This window comes from Podarcis bocagei, assembly GCF_964188305.1.
Source record: "Podarcis bocagei genome assembly, chromosome: 13".
In the NCBI taxonomy this organism is placed as follows: Eukaryota; Metazoa; Chordata; class Lepidosauria; order Squamata; family Lacertidae; genus Podarcis; species Podarcis bocagei.
This window is the reverse complement of record NC_138138.1, coordinates 36907700-36924020: the sequence shown is the minus strand read 5'-3', so window position 1 is coordinate 36924020 and position 16321 is coordinate 36907700. Positions and strand designations below refer to the sequence as shown.

The 16321-nt window shown below is 46.0% G+C and overlaps 1 protein-coding gene across 5 annotated transcripts in view; it reads left to right on the top strand.

Moving 5' to 3' along the window:
* Window positions 1-133: 133 nt before the first annotated feature.
* The window catches only part of LOC308572354 (excitatory amino acid transporter 2-like), a 28376-nt gene continuing 12188 nt past the window's right edge, over window positions 134-16321 (top strand). The window contains exons 1-4 of one of the 5 annotated variants that reach the window (XM_081168309.1): window positions 134-409; window positions 1538-1671; window positions 7850-8012; window positions 16131-16283. In XM_081168309.1, coding sequence (XP_081024435.1) covers window positions 1594-1671; window positions 7850-8012; window positions 16131-16283 — 394 coding nt within the window. In that variant the 5' untranslated portion in view covers window positions 134-409; window positions 1538-1593. Of the gene's footprint in view, window positions 527-1537; window positions 2168-7849; window positions 8013-15233; window positions 15473-16130; window positions 16284-16321 lie in introns of those variants that run through there. The other 4 variants (XM_081168311.1, XM_081168310.1, XM_081168312.1 and 1 more) reach the window with 4 other exon arrangements.

Here is a 16321-nt window from a genome sequence, read left to right as displayed (position 1 = left end):
ACAATAAAGTCTTCTCACCCTTCAAAGGTTTATTTTAGCATAAGCTTTTGTGGACCAGCTTCAGGAAATGCATGGAGTATATCATCCCCTGATGAAGGGAGCTCTTGCCCCCATTTAAAGCTGGCACCACGATAAATGTTTCAGACTTTGTGGAGGGCCACCCAAGGCTATATATTTATATTTTATATCTATATTTATTTTTGCTGTTGGAGATTTGACCTCTGGAGTGAAGGGAGAGTTCTCTCTAAAGAGGAAAAACTGCATGCTCCCATTATGGGCAATAATCACCTCAGCCACATCGTCTCTGCCAGAGAGCAGTAACTTTTTCTCTTTTGTTGTGACGTAGATGCCCAAACCGCCCCAAAGGCAAGAGGGTTCCCCAGTTAAAGGCCACCGGCGGCTGTTGCGTGTGAGTAGGCCTGAATGGTGCCATACTGGTATTATTTATTTATTCTGAGATTTTGTACCCAGCTCTTCAGCCAAAAAAAGGCTCCCAGAGTGGAGTCCCTGCCCCACGACATGCAAGGTAAAAAGGATGGGGAAGGAAGAGGGGGAAACATGAATTGGGCACCAGATGGAGCTGCAGAAGAGAGCCTGTGGCCCTCCAGAAGTCGCTTCCATCATCCACCACCTTTCGCCATGTTACCAGGGAGGGACTGATGGGAGCTGGGACAACATCTGGGGCCCACAAATTCCCCGTGCCCAGACTGCAGCTTCCTGTGGGGCAAGCGCCCATACAGTGGTACCTCGGGTTAAGAACTTAATTCGTTCTGGAGGTCCGTTCTTAACCTGAAACTGTTCTTAACCTGAAGCATCACTTTAGCTAATGGGGCCTCTCGCTGCTGCTGCGCCGCTGCCACAGATTTCCTGTTCTCATCCTGAAGCAAAGTCCTTAACCCGAGGTAATATTTCTGGGTTAGCGGAGTCTGTAACCTGAAGCGTCTATAACCCGAGGTACCACTGTATTGATCAGGCCCAGAGGGTCAGATGTAGGGCTAGGGTTCAAAGCCCACTTGGCCATAAGCTCACTGAGAGGCCCTGGGCCAGTCACTCTCTCTGTCACTGTCTCTCAGTCTAGCCTACCTACTTGCCTAGCTGCCTGCCTACCTCACAGAGCTGTTGGCTGAGGGTGGCATATCTTTATTTAAAAGCAAATGCTGAAAGGGGGGAACGCACACACAAATGAGAAAGAAGGAACAGTGCCTGCACATTTTGCCTTATATCTTAGGTTTTATAAATGCTCTAAACTCTCCCCTTTGAAAAGAAGAAGAAGAAAGGACCTGGGAATATGGGGTTATGGATGCCCATGCTTCTAGAATGGTTTGCAACTTTCCTGTATTCCTTGGAGAAAGTCACTTTGCAGAGCCTTCATAAGCATTAAATATATGTTCTGCGTTTACCAGTGTAGTACTGTTAGTAAAACAGTTCCGCCATATTCTCTCCCTCTCTCTGAACATCAGTGACTTTTCCATTCTGCCTGGGGTACTGTGTAACTAAAGCTTCCCCCCGTTGTTGTTTTTTTTACTCTGATCATCAGTTTAACTTCTATTAACATGTGGGGCCGGCCCAAGATTCTCTGTCCTATTACAAGCAATGATCTGTCTTCAAGGAGGTAACAATACCTATGTTTTAAAAACGAAATCAAGTTACTGGTGTGGCAAGCGGTTCGAGGTGAGTTAAGACAGCGAAACGTCAGTGGTTGGAATGACACTAAATCTCTCTCTGTGGGACAGATGGCATTTGCTAACAGACCCCCCCCTCAAAAAAAAAACACCCCACATTGCCTGTGAAACTGCAGTAGGACCAAGTCTGTATTTCATAAAATAAATTCTTCACTGTGAGAGCCTACCCCAACCTGCCACCTCTGATGACTCTCCCTGCCCCCCCCTTTCTTTTTAAAGGCCGCTGATTAAACGGCGCTGTCTGCTCAGCCCCCAGTTAGGGGTATTATCCTCATGTCCATTTTTCCTGTCCTTTGCATAGCTCTGCTCCTTTTTCTGTTCGTAATCTTTCTTTACTCCCCCCCCTTGCCTGACCACACTTGTTCTTTGACGTCGTCGAGTGACGGGGGCACTAAGCCACCAGAGTCTCCCCCTTTGCCGCCTGCCGTCTTCAGATCCCCCTTCGCCTCCCGCCGAGACGCACCGTCCCCCCCTCCCTACGTGGGGTAAGGAGCAAGGCAGCCAGGGGAAATGGTGGGGGGCAGGGGACAAGAAGGGGTGCAGGGAGGCAGAGATTAGGGGGCAGATGTTGCCCAGCCTCTTCAAGGGCTCTTTTGGACAAGGGGGGGGGGGGAGAAGATTGAACAAAAGGTCATGGGGAGATTTCCCCTCTAGAGGGAGCTGCCCTCTCTTCTGTGATAAACTCATCCCAGAAGAGAGTTGGAAAATGGGTAGTCTTTTTTTGGGGGGTATAAGCCAGCATTTCTGAGGTGGCAGTGGAGAATTTATGTGTGTTAAATTCTAAATAACAATGCTTCCAATGTAGATCTGCTGCTTTCCTAAGCAGGTCCTGCCGCTGTGTTGAACACAGGCATAAAGAGAAAACTTCACCCACTTATTTTCTGGATGTTAAAGGCACAGGAGCAGGGGCAGCTAAAAGAATTTGGCAACCCGTGTACAACTTAGAAATAGAGGGTTCTCTGAGAAATGACGGGGTAGGGGCAAAAAAAATTGTTGGCCTTTTCTTTCTCTCTGGGGAATCCTGAGTCTACTCGAGTACTGACTACTAAAAGATAAGTTGAATATGGGGTCATTTCTGTATGTACTCTGTATGAACATGGGAAGACATAGAGCTTTTTCCATTTAAGGGGTTAATGCTTTTGTAAGTGTCTTTGGTAGTATGGTGATCCCAAAATATAGGAGCTAGAAAGCAGATGAAATTGTATCTTTTTATTGCATGGTGCTGAGGGATGGTGCAAGCTTTTGAGTTCCGCGGGACACTTTGTCTTCATCAGGACTGCCTGAAGAAGAATCCTGTGAGACACAAACTCTTGCATACACTTGCATCAATCAAAGATGATGGTGTTGATATATTATTATTATTATTATTATTATTATTATTATTATTATTATTATTATTAATACCCTGCCCATCTGGCTGGGTTTCCCCAGCCACTCTGAGCAGCTTCCAACAAAATATTTAAAAAGCAAAATATTGTTGCATCTGCTTTCTCCTTTCAACCCCAAATTTGCCAAGTTTTGCCAGAAAAGGTGTGTGTGTATGTGTGTGTTGGGAAATGGCTGGGGGCGGGGGGGGGCGGTTCACCTTTATGAGATTTTGCCTCTGATCCTGCATTGGCTTGCTCAGTAGAAATGTAGAATCCTTGTCTTTTCTTGGTTTAATCTAAACCCGATTGCATCCTTAAAAAAAACCCCAAAAAACTTTTAAAATGGTTCCACTGCCCCCTCGTTGGAAAGGAATCTGTGACTTAATTAAGAGGAGAAGGATGAATTTTTGCATGTGCCCCTTTTCTATATTTATTCTCATGACTGAAATCGTTGAACCACCCAGAGGTTCCAAATCCTGCAAATTAATATGGATTAGGAGATTCGACGTATGGGAGCCAGCTGCTGGTCAACAGAAGAAGGGGAGAGGAGAATTTCGAACAAAATGCAGAAGGGGGAAATGTATGTGTGGACCAGTGATAGGGGATAAATTTGATTCACTTCACATTTATTTAAGCAAACCTCATTCACACTTTCTGAAACAGTGTGCAAACCGAAACTTAGCCAGCCTTTGAAATTCACACTTCTCTGAATTTTGCAATGCAGTTCTCCAGCCAAGTATATTGTGGGATGCATAAAGATACATATACTTGTGAAATTAACACACAAACATGCATGATGTGAGGCCAACTTGTTTTGCAAATATTTGTATATTAGTCAAAATTGCAATAAAAATGCATATATTAGGAGTAATTCGCACTAAAATGCTGGTGGGTTTTGATGAAGAGTTAAAAAAGTCAGACTGATGTGGAAATGTGGAGAACTGAACTTCAGATTGGAAAACATTAGAAATGCAGTCATACCTCGGGTTGCGAATGTGATCCGTGTGGGAGGCATGTTCACAACCTGCAGAGTTCGCAGCCTGAAGCGCTGCATCTGCGCACGCACGTGACGCAATTCGGCGCTGCTGCACATGCGCGTGACGTCATTTTGTGGTTCTGCGTGAGCGCCAAAACCCAGAAGTAACCCATTCTGGTACTTCCGGGTTCGGCGCGGTCCGCAACCCAAAAACGCGCAACCCATAGTGTTCGTAACCTGAGGTACGACTGTAGAGAGAAACCTTAATTGAGAGATTCATCCCTAAAGTTTGGACCCATAATTCTCTGTCTGCACCATCTCCTTGCATTGTGTGATATGCCAATCCTTCCTTTAATAATTTCCACCCATGCCCCAGTGCTCACTCTATCCCCAGTGAACTGGCCAGATTCATCTTTAACACAGATATACGCCCGCAACTCAGATTCACTCGTGTACAGCTGGCGCTAGATTGGGGCCTATGTCTATATCTTTGCACAAATGGCATCGCTTGTCGTACAGGGCAGGGATCTGTTTCTCCTCTGCAAATGACCTTTACACTACTGGGTTTATTGATCTGCTCACCATTACAAATTTATATCTGGTTTCATGCTAAGTGAACGGTCACGGCATCCCCCAGAAAATCCTGGGAGTTGTTGGAGAGACAGAAAACCACAGCTTCCTGGGAAACGCATGAGTCAATGAAAGGAATCTCCCTCTGCATAGTGTGATTTTTATCGAATGAAGGGAAGAGGGAATTGTCTTTAACAAACAGAGAAATCTCACAGGAGAAAAGAAAACTAGCGCTTGATTTTGTTCGTTTTGACTCTTCCTGTATGTCCAAAATGTGCTTTGAGACACAGCTCCCTCTCACCTGGTCTGACAAGCCTCTTCTCACTGGAAAGGTGTCCAGGCAACCTTCAGAAGGAAGGAGGCCCCTATTTTTTTTTATACCTGTCCCTGACCGCTGCCCTATTTCCTGTTGTTTTGCCTTTGTAGGATGCCTTGTTAAACTCCTGTTGATGTGAATTGCTAGCACTGTCATTTCCACTCCACCTTCCGGGTCTCTAGAAGTTTCCCTTCTTCCCAAAAGCAGAACTGTTCTGATTTTGCCTAGAGCACGCAACATGGCCAGGGAGGCAGCTGACGGCAGACGCTTCCACTTGAGTGTCCTGCCAAGTCCAGGTTAAGAGGACTCCTTGGTGCCATCTCACCGCAGGGAACCAGTTCCCTGGTATGAAGTGCTTTTTCATTTGCAGCCACACTCTGACCTTCTGACAGTCCTGTAGGTCCGTTTGCACAGAACTGGCAGGTGTCATGGAAGAAACCTGTATGTTTCTGAACCCCCAAATCTGCCTTAATGATTGACATGGGAATTCATGCATGGAACACATAAAATCATAAGCAGTGCTGCATTGGATTGTTGTTGTTTAGTCACTTAGTCGTGTCTGACTCTTCATGACCCCCTGGACCAGAGCACGCCAGGCACTCCTGTCTTCCACTGCCTCCCGCAGTTTCGTCAAACTCATGCTGGTAGCTTCGAGAACACTGTCCAACCATCTCGTCCTCTGTCGTCCCCTTCTCCTTGTGCCCTCCATCTTTCCCAACATCAGGGTCTTTTCCAGGGAGTCTTCTCTTCTCATGAGGTGGCCAAAGTATTGGAGCCTCAGCTTCATGATCTGTCCTTCCAGTGAGCACTCAGGGCTGATTTCCTTAAGAATGGATAGGTTTGATCTTATTGCAGTCCATGGGACTGCATTGGATTAGACCAACTCTAATTTTCCTGGACCATGAGGACCGTAGCTCAGTTTTACAGCACCAGATAAAGGTCCCAGGTAGCATCCCTGGCATTTCCAGGTAGGGCTGTGAGAGAACCATGCACCGAATCCTGGAGAGCCTCTGCCAGTCAGTGTAGGCTGTACTAAACTTGATGGACCAATGGTCTGACTCAGTATAAGACATACTCAGAGGCGGAGCAAATGGGGGTGCTAGCTCCACCCCATCCCTACCCGCTATGGGCAGTTCGCACTGCCTCTGGGCACACCGCCCCAGATGCCCAAGAGACTTCCTCCGCCACTGCTTATACTGTGCCTAACCCTTCTAGGCTTGGATCAGCTGGCATTGCATCTGTGCTTAGTTGCTGACCTGTGCTGTTTTGTGCCTGATTTTCCATGGCTGGCACACCAAACCTGTTCCGACACCTTTGCCTTACTTGTTGCGCCTGAGATTGTGTTCCAGAAATTATTGCGACCATAACAGGAAATGTGATTGGGGGAGGGGGGCCGCCGAGAGAACTACTTGAGAAGAAGGAATGGCCTGGTCCTATGGTGCCTGTATCAGTGACTCACACAGGAACCAATAAAACCGTTAAGCCAGTTTAAATCTGCAGAGCGGATCACGCCCACTCGCTTAACGGGGACGGAGTTTCGTGATCTGGTTAGATGCCGTGACCAAAATCCAATACGTCCATTTGATTATCCCCTAGCTGATTAACGGCAGGAAGGCTCATCAGTCGGGGCCCAGATTGTCTGTCCCATTCCCGGCTAGTTCTTTGCTTCCCAGCTAGACGGTGCCAAATATTCTTCTTGACCCCTTGCTTGAGCAGAAGGATTGTCCCACAATCAAAGTCAGGGCAGTCTCAAGGAAGACCTTTCTAGCCAACCCACCACCACCCAGTAGTATCTCAGCATTTATTCCATTTGGACGGAGAACGAAAAGAGGGTTCCTTTAAGGGAGGGTGTATTGAGGAAGTCAGGCCAAATTTATCCCCTTATAGGACCATACTCCTGCCAAGTAGACTGCCTGCTGAGCTTTGCTATTGAGTCAGGCTCCTCAAAGGTGTTGGTTGTGCCGCTTCGTACAGCTCACGAGCAGGGTTCTTAACACAGGCCTCAGGCTAGGTTTCCCCTAGTCACCCGGGAAGAGAGATGGGAATCCGGAGGTCATGTTGCCCTTAAGGGGACAGCCAGTGCTATTTTTTTAGGATGAGAGATACCAGAACTTACCCTGAGCACCTCCCTCATTCCTTAGAAGTCTATTTCTGGCACTGGGCGAAGAAAAGAAGTCAAGTTGGCAACTGATGGACTAGCTGGCACTCTCAAGAGGCCATATTTGGCTCTAGGGCTGCCAGCAGCAAACCCAATTCATGACCTGAGCCAATGTTTGTGAAGTGTTTTGAAATCTTGAAATGCACCACATAGGCGAAACTCCATTATTATTGTTGTTATTGTCATTTCTCTCTCACCTGATTAAATAAATCTCAGTTAATCTTATACTTAATTAGATTAATCTGTTAGCCAGTCAATTAAATTCACATGCATTTGTATATGGGGGGGGGGAAATACTTCTGAAGCAAAAAAACATACTTTGTTTTCAGATAATGGGTCAGATCTAGATTCCTAACATACTTAGAGTAGTCCCATTGACTTCAATGGGCCTGCCTTCAGTAGGATGGGTATATGGAACCATCTCTATGTATGCTCTTCTGTTGTAGAGGCTTTCGCTCCTACCTGCGAGAAAAAGGAAGAGGCCTGCTGTTATTGTTAAGTAATCATGTTAAAAATAATGCATTTTTAAAATAAATAAAAAATGCTGCCTGATTAAACAGGGGCACATTTTTAGTAAATTAAAAGTCTTGCTAATTGATTAATCTACCTGGTTCATCTATTAATTTTTGTTGTTATTGTTGTTGTCGTCTTGGTCAAAGGGGGTGCCCTCCAGAGTGGCCTGTGCCCCAGCCCCTCTCTGTTCTGAAGTGGAAAAACAGAGTTTTGTTTCCATCCAAATTAACTTTTTGTTTTCTCCCCTCTCCCCCCTCTCCTCTTGAGACGAAACAAGGGGCTTTGGGAGTTGCCCCGGAAATGACTAACCATGTGGAGGTCCCCATGGCGGATGGGCCCCACATCAGCTTGGAAGAGCTGCCAAAACCTTGCCTGGATAAATACTGTGGGTGGCTGATGCGAAACCTGCTGCTGACCCTCACCATCGTTGGTAAGATTTATCTATCTATCTAAGATGACTTATGAACCACTTATTTTTTTTAAAAAAGCAATCAATCTCTAAGCAGTGCACATAAAAGAGGATAGTTATCCATAAAATACAGATAAAAATCAACAGAATTTGAAAGCAACTATAGACAATGGGCTTAGGTGTTGGGATGGACTTGCTGGTGCTGAAACTGTAAAACTGCAGGTGCTACACACTTAGAGATTGCTTTATCATAGGTACGGAATGCAGATTATTTGGCACTTGTGAAAGTGCAAGCTCGATCCCTCAAGTAAACTAGTCCCAAGCTGTTAATTGGTAAAATGACACACAGCCTCCGTCTGGGAACAACCTCCTTAGTCTCTGTTTATCCCTTTCTGTCTCTCTGCGGTTTTTCATGCCTGAAGTAACTTCCATCTTCCTTTAAGTCCTTCTAGGCAGGGGTGGCATCTGTTCTAGGTTCTGTGCAGCATCTAGCACAGTCTGCAAATGACAAATAGTAGTAGTGAGATAGGCAGATCAGCAAAGCAGTGGTCAGGAACTGACGGGCTGTGCGTGAAATATGGCCAAGAAATATCTGCCAGTTGGCCCATTAGATTAAAACAACCTTTCTAACTGTAGCCGTTCTCTTCAAAACCAGATGTTCCCATAGGAAGGGGCAGTTTCCAAAACAGACGTGTGTGTGTGTATCTCTGTGCGTGCCCCCACATGCTTAAGTTTTGGCACACTGCTTTCTCTCTCCCAGATCGGGAATTCTGCCAATATGGCGTTTACAGTGACATGATGGAGGAGGGGATGGCCTCTTGCTAGCCTCTATCCTTATTTGACCCATCAACTGATCTACTTGCCCCACTGCTCTAGGGTGGATCTACACATGGGGGGGGGGACACTTTAAATCAAAAATTAAATCGTTATAACAAAAGAAAAAACACTGTGGAAAATTGCTTAGAAATTTGTTTTGCTCTCTGGCACCATCTGGTGTTGCATGTTTATAACGCATTCAAAACGCTGTTTCTTGACGAATGTAGCTGAGTCCATAGATTATTGTAGCTGGAAGGGCCTTTGAAGGTCATTAGCTCAACACCCCCTGGCTGTTGCTAGAAGACCACTACCGCATTTGCTTCAGAGCATGTAAAGAAAGAGAACCCACCATCTTCCAAGGCAGCCGGTTCCTCTGTCAAACAGCTTGTATCATCTTGAAGTTCTTCTTAAGCTTCAGTTAAAATCCTTTCTCTTATAATTAGAAGCTCTTGGTTCAAAGCCTCACCCTCACTAGAGCTACAGAAAACAAGTGTGCTGCATCATCGTCCTATGCAGTAGCCTTTCGAGTACAGTGGTACCTCAGGTTAAGTACTTAATTCGTTCCAGAGGTCCGTTCTTAACCTGAAACTGTTTTTAACCTGAAGCACCACTTTAGCTAATGGGGCCTCCTGCTGCTGCCACGCCGCCGGAGCCCGATTTCTGTTCTTATCCTGAAGCAAAGTTCTGAAGCACTATTTCTGGGTTAGCAGAGTGTGTAACCTGAAGCGTATGTAACCTGAAGCGTATGTAACCCGATGTACCACTGTAGTGGAAGATAGCTATCCGATCACTTCTTAATTGTCTCTTTCTTCTCTGCGAACAGTAACAACCCCACTCAGAGCTGTCTCCCATCCTGTGTTGCAGGTTGTGAGCTGATCCCTTGTCTTGTTACATATGCAGCACACCTGATCTGCAAGGCACTTGAGCCAGTGCAATTAGTTTAGGGTCCCTCCAGAGATGTCCTTTTTATGATTTGTGCTCAGGAGGATGCTATCGGAGCAGTCACTTGCAATTGCGCTTTCAATACCATTCAAAAGGTTTAAAGAGGTCACACCGCTGCATTTCTAGTCCATAACTTCCTGCTGAAATCCTGTAACTTTTTATACCACAAACATCCTGCTTTATTTTTACCCCACTTTGGTTCCGCTACAGCCCCTCCTGATAGCAATAATGAGGTAGCCTTGGAGAAGCATCACGGAATAAATGAAAGCAGAATAGAATCATAGAATCATAGAGTTGGAAGAGACCACAAGGGCCATCGAGTCCAACCCCCTGCCAAGCAGGAAACACCATCAGAACACTCCTGACATATGGTTGTCAAGCCTCTGCTTAAAGACCTCCAAAGTAGGAGACTCCACCACACTCCTTGGCAGCAAATTCCACTGTCGAACAGCTCTTACTGTCAGGAAGTTCTTCCTAATGTTTAGGTGGAATCTTCTTTCTTGTAGTTTGGATCCATTGCTCCGTGTCCGCTTCTCTGGAGCAGCAGAAAACAACCTTTCTCCCTCCTCTATGTGACATCCTTTTATATATTTGAACATGGCTATCATATCACCCCTTAACCTCCTCTTCTCCAGGCTAAACACGCCCAGCTCCCTTAGCCGTTCCTCACAAGGCATCGTTTCCAGGCCTTTGACCATTTTGGTTGCCCTCCTCTGGACACGTTCCAGTTTGTCAGTGTCCTTCTTGAACTGTGGTGCCCAGAACTGGACACAGTACTCCAAGAGAGGTCTGACCAGAGCAGAATACAGTGGCACTATTACTTCCCTTGATCTAGATGCTATACTATTGATGCAGCCCAGAATTGCATTGGCATAAACCCACCGCTGATAAACCCACTGCTGATGCAATATTCTTGTGTTAAGAACATGTGGCAGGCTATATCCACAATGAAACACCCGTCTGGGTTGAAGCTTAGGTGTGGAGAACAATGTCGTACAACATTCTCAGAAACAAATCAGAAGGGATGCTCAATAAGTAGCTATCATCTGAACTCCCTGAAAAATTCGTGCAAACCAATGAAGATAAACTTTCAGTCACCATTATACCTACACTCATTTTCCTTATTGTAAAAAGTCTGATGGGGGGGTAGGGGATGAATGGTTCCAGAAAGACTTTGTGATTGTTCTAGAATTACCTCTCTGATCCATAAATAAATAAATCCATAAATAAATAAATAAATGAAGCAAGCAAGCAAGCAAGCTGTCTGTCAATGAGGCTACTTTCTCCTTTTAAAAATACCCATCTGGGTAGTAACTTTCCATAGCCCCTCATCTAATCTCCTATCTCTGGGCAAGCTGCCATATCTTCCAGCCGTACACACACCCTTTCGTCGTCCTGCAGCATGGCTGGCTTCTTGGCCCTGGATGACCTCTTCAGGGATAGGCAGAGGGCAGAGGAGCTAAAGAAAAAGGACCCGTTTCTTAGACGTGGAGGAGGGAAAGGGTGTGGAATTGACGTATGAACAGGACCCATAAAACAAGGAGGGAAGCTTTCAAAGTGTGCGCTATCTGAGATACTCTCACTGCATGTATTGCTATCAAGTTCAAGTTCTGTTGTGTGCAGCAGTACGCAAGCACCCACAGACCTCTTTGTCTGTTCTTCGTTGGCTGCAAACACACAAGCTTGTGTACCTTTGAACAGTAGCTTAATAACTGGTTTATTTCCTCCACTGGATGCATTCCCTGCCCTTCCTCACGAATGAGCACAGGACAGCTAACAATATAAAACAATACAGACAACATCATAGCTCAACTGGTTAGAGCGTGGTGCTGAAGACCCCAAGGTTGCAGGTTCGGTTCCTGTATGGGACAGCTGCATATTCCTGCATTCCAGGGGGTTGGACTAGATGATCCTCAAGGTCCCCTTTCAACTCTAGGATTCTATGGTTCTGTGGAATACAATCAATCAATTTTTATTGCAGTCCAAATCCATGAAAAACAATGATGGAAAGATGCTTTGAAAAAGGAAGAGAAGATCAACATTATCAGCCGCACAGTTATTCTCTTTCTGGCTCCTTCCTTCCTTCCTTCCTTGACATCTTCATAATATTTTGGCACTTTCTTGATCTCCTGCCCTCAGGCAGAAGATATAGAAGCCTGATTAGTCACACCAACAGGGTAAAGAACAGCTTCTATCCGTGGGCTGTTAGGCTGCTGAGTGAAAAGATAACAACAGGGCAACTGGCTTTTGGGTTTGGTGGGTGTGCGTCAGTAAATGAGGGGAATTAAGACTAAGAGAGCTGAGTGGAGGGTGCTCGTGTAATCTCACTGTATACAAGTTGTACAAGTGACAATAAAGTATTTCAAATAAACACATAAGCACATAAGGGGAGCGGTGCTGGATCAGACTAATGGCCCGTCATGTGCAGCACACTCTTCTCACAGTGGCTAACCAAATGCCCAAGCTGAACATGAGCACTGCAGCACACTGCTCACCTGTGATCCTCACCAACTGGTATTCAGAGGCTTCATTGCTACTGACAGCGGAGGGAGACTATAGCCATCACGGCTAGTAGCCACGGCTAGGTTAAAAAGGTAAAGGGACCGCTGACCATTAGGTCCAGTCGTGACCAACTCTGGGGTTGCGGCGCTCATCTCGCTTTATTGGCCGAGGGAGCCGGCGTACAGCTTCCGGGTCATGTGGCCAGCATGACTAAGCCGCTTCTGGCGAACCAGAGCAGCGCACGGAAACGCCGTTTACCTTCCCGCCGGAGTGGTACCTATTTATCTACTTGCACTTTGACGTGCTTTCGAACTGCTAGGTTGGCAGGGGCAGGGACCAAACAACGGGAGCTCACCCCGTCGCGGGGATTCGAACCACCGACCTTCTGATCAGCAAGTCCTAGGCTCTGTGGTTTAACTCACAGCGCCACCCGCGTCCCTTTTACGGCTAGGTTGGTCCTCCACAAATTTGACTAATCCTCTTTCGAAACCACCCCAAAGTTGGTAGCCATTGCTGGCTCTCGTGGAAAGGGATGATTCCACAGTTCAACTATACATCGCATGTGACCAATATCTGTATGGTTAACTTGTCTTTCTCTCAAATCGCCATACAGATTCAAACAGGAAAAAACGCACACGCTCCATCTACCCATCCAGTCTCGTAGCACAGGGTAAAAGGCCAGGATTTCATTAGTCTCTCATTGTTTCTTTTACGTCATTGCCCTGGAGAAAGAAAATTAAACAGGGTCTAATCCCTGTAGCTTCACCCAAGGCCCCCACCCCACCCTCCCTGCGTCCACTGACAGCTCCTAATCAGCTTGAAGGAGAGGGCGAAAGGGTCCAGAGGACACCAGCATCTCATGCGCTGAGAAAAAGGGAACAGGGAGCTTTGTGCCACAGAGCAAACTGCCAGCAGGGCTGGCCATGTGTGTGTGTGAAAGAGAGGGAGATCTCGTTTTGAGTTACTGTCGCACTTCTCCAAATATTGCAGTGCAGGTAATGTGTGCAAAAATGGATCATATTAGGGGGAAATTGGTTTTTTGCAAAAATGTGTGTATTAAAAGAGAAAAATGCTGATATTGTCATCAGGACTTTTTTTGGGGGGGTAGAAATTAAAAAACTGATGTGGGAATCTGGAGAGCCGAATTTAAGATTGGAAACTGGAGAAACCGAAACACGCAGATTAGGTCATCTGACTGAGGTGGTATTTAGAGGAGTCCAAGGAGAGGGGTTTTTTCCCCATGAAGGGGGCTCAGGCATGAGTCTTGCCCTCTGAAGCTGTTAAGAGCAGTCTGCAATCTCAATAACCAAAGGAAGGTGCTTGACAGCTGTGCTGGGGTTCTTCATTTCCAGCTGTGCTTCTCATGACCAGCCCTGGACTGATAACACAATAAAACATTTGCTGCTCCAAACCTCATAAATGGCTTTATACAGGAGGCTGAAGCCTTATATCACTTGATTCTGGCAATTGTACACACTGGCCTTTATTCATATTTTTTTTCCAGGATACCTGCATGTGCATAATACCACACCATGTGTGATATATGGTTCAAAATGCAGACCCTTGAGAATCTCGGCTTCTGTTGCTGTTGCCATTTGAGCAAGTTCCTAGCTCTCAGCGCTGTTGAAAAATGTTTGTGGGAAATGCAAACAATGTCTAGAACAAAATGCTTTTGCATTATGCATTCATAATACCCTTCCCTATTTGCATTTCTCTGTCGCCCCTCACCTCTCCTATCCGTGGCTAAAATAATTTTTCACGCACCCTTGCCAAACCTCTATAGACGTAGTTCAAAATAAAACCTACACCTCTGGACCAGTTTCTCTGATTTATACAGTTCGTTTTGAACGTTGTTTCATTGGACAAGAGAACCCATGGGTTTCAATGCAACAACAACAATGAAAAGACCTCCAGTAAGTTTAATAAGGGGGTCTCTGCAGCACTGGATACAATAAGTAGGATCAGGAGAGGGTTGGTTTATTGCCCTTCCTTCCCTCCCAGCTGTCCTGACTTTGCCCTGGCAGTATCCAGCAATTTTTATCCTGGATCTTTTCCCAGCGAGGATTCGGGGGCGTGAACCCCTGTAGCCTGGCTTTACTCCAAGTAGGACACTGACTCTGTGAACAGATCCCATGAAAAGATCCTGTTTTCACCAAACGGTTTAGAAATCGGTATCATCATGATCCTGCCCTGAATGCTTGAATTTAGCACACCCACACAGCATCCAGAGCAGCAGTTCGGCTTTGCGTGGGGGGCGGTATCTGTGCACTACAATCGCGAGCCAGTTTCAGATAGTTTTGCAAACTGAACAGACTGCTTTCTGTCCTGTGCATTTAATGGCATCTCGGTGTGCCAATTTTAGCAGGTGGCAAGTGGCCACTCAGGATTCCAGGCACTCATTTCCATTAAATGCCCCCCCACACACACACACAGTTGTCACCCCCACACCCAACATTCAGTCAGCATTCCATGACCACTGAGCTCGCTCAGCCCTAATTGTTATTATTATTTATTTCATTAAATTCATACACTGCTTGATTGTAAACAACAGCAACAACCTCAAAGTTGTTTACTAAAGATAAAACAGTAAAACCAAGAAACAAATCACAGTTATATTTTTAAACAGTTAAAACACTAAAACAGATGGAAATTACCTCACTGAATTTGGTGGGACTTGGATAGCTCAGTTGGCTAGAGCGTGGTGCTGACAACGCCAAAGTTGCAGATTCGGTCCCCATATGGGACAGCTGCATATTCCTGGGGTTGGACTAGATGATCCTCAGGGTCCCCTTCCAACTCCACAATTCTATGATTCCTCCCAGGTAAGTGTTTAATGGGACAGTGGTCTTAGACTCTGATGTAATGGATTTATCAGGGTGTCCATCTTTAGAGATTATTATTATTAATAATGATTAGCTTTCTGAGGGAAAGCCTCCCTGCTCCATTGGCTCCACCCCCTGGCACAGCCCAAGTCCCAGCCTGTATCCCCTCTTGCCAAATCAGGATGCAAGCTAGGATCCAGTTCATGATAGATTGGGGGGGCGAGGCTTCTGACACACACACACACACACCACCTATCAGGAAGGGCATGGCAGTTCCAGTTGCCACATCGGGGCCCCAGTGAAGCCTCTGCCATCCCTCAATGCCGCTGCACCAAGAGGGGTGAGCGGACATGTGGTAAATGGGGTCTGTGGTAAATGAAAGACCTACATTGGCTCCCAGTACGTTTCCGAGCACAATTCAAAGTGTTGGTGTTGACCTTTAAAGCCCTAAACAGCCTCGGTCCAGTATACCTGAAGGAGCGTCTCCACCCCCATCGTTCTGCCCAGACACTGAGGTCCAGCGCTGAGGGCCTTCTGGCGGTTCCCTCACTTCAAGAAGCCAAGTTACAGGGAACCAGCCAGAGGGCCTTCTCGGTAGTGGCACCCGCCCAGTGGAACACCTTCCCACCAGATGTACCAGACTTTTAGAAGACATCTGAAGGCAGCCCTGTTTAGGGAAGCTTTTAATGTTTAATAGGTTATTGTATTTTAATATTCTGTTGAAAGCTGCCCAGAGTCCTGGGGAAACCCAGCCAGATGGGCGGGGTATAAATAAATAATAATAATAATAATAATAATAATAATAATTATTATTATTATTATTATTATTATTATTATTATTATTATTATTATTATTATTATTATTCTCCTGAGGAACTATGAGAACCCTCCTTTTCATTAGGCTCCATGGGACCTTGGACATCTGCCCCAAAGCCCAACCCTAGTGCTACCACTGATAAAGGACCCCCTGTCGATAAAGAGCCTAGTCCTGCTCTCAACCTGGTGACAGCTACTTCTGAAGTATCCTGGGACCTTCTCTTTTTCCTCTTCGTTTCAGGAGTGATTTTGGGATCTCTGTTTGGAAGTCTCCTGAGGTTGCTCCCACCTCTCGACAGTGACCTGATCATGCTGATTTCTTTTCCTGGGGACATCCTTATGCGCATGTTGAAAATGCTGATCTTGCCTCTTGTGATATCCAGTCTCATTTCAGGTGAGAGGGGGAGGGGGGAGAAATGGCTCCAGATCCCA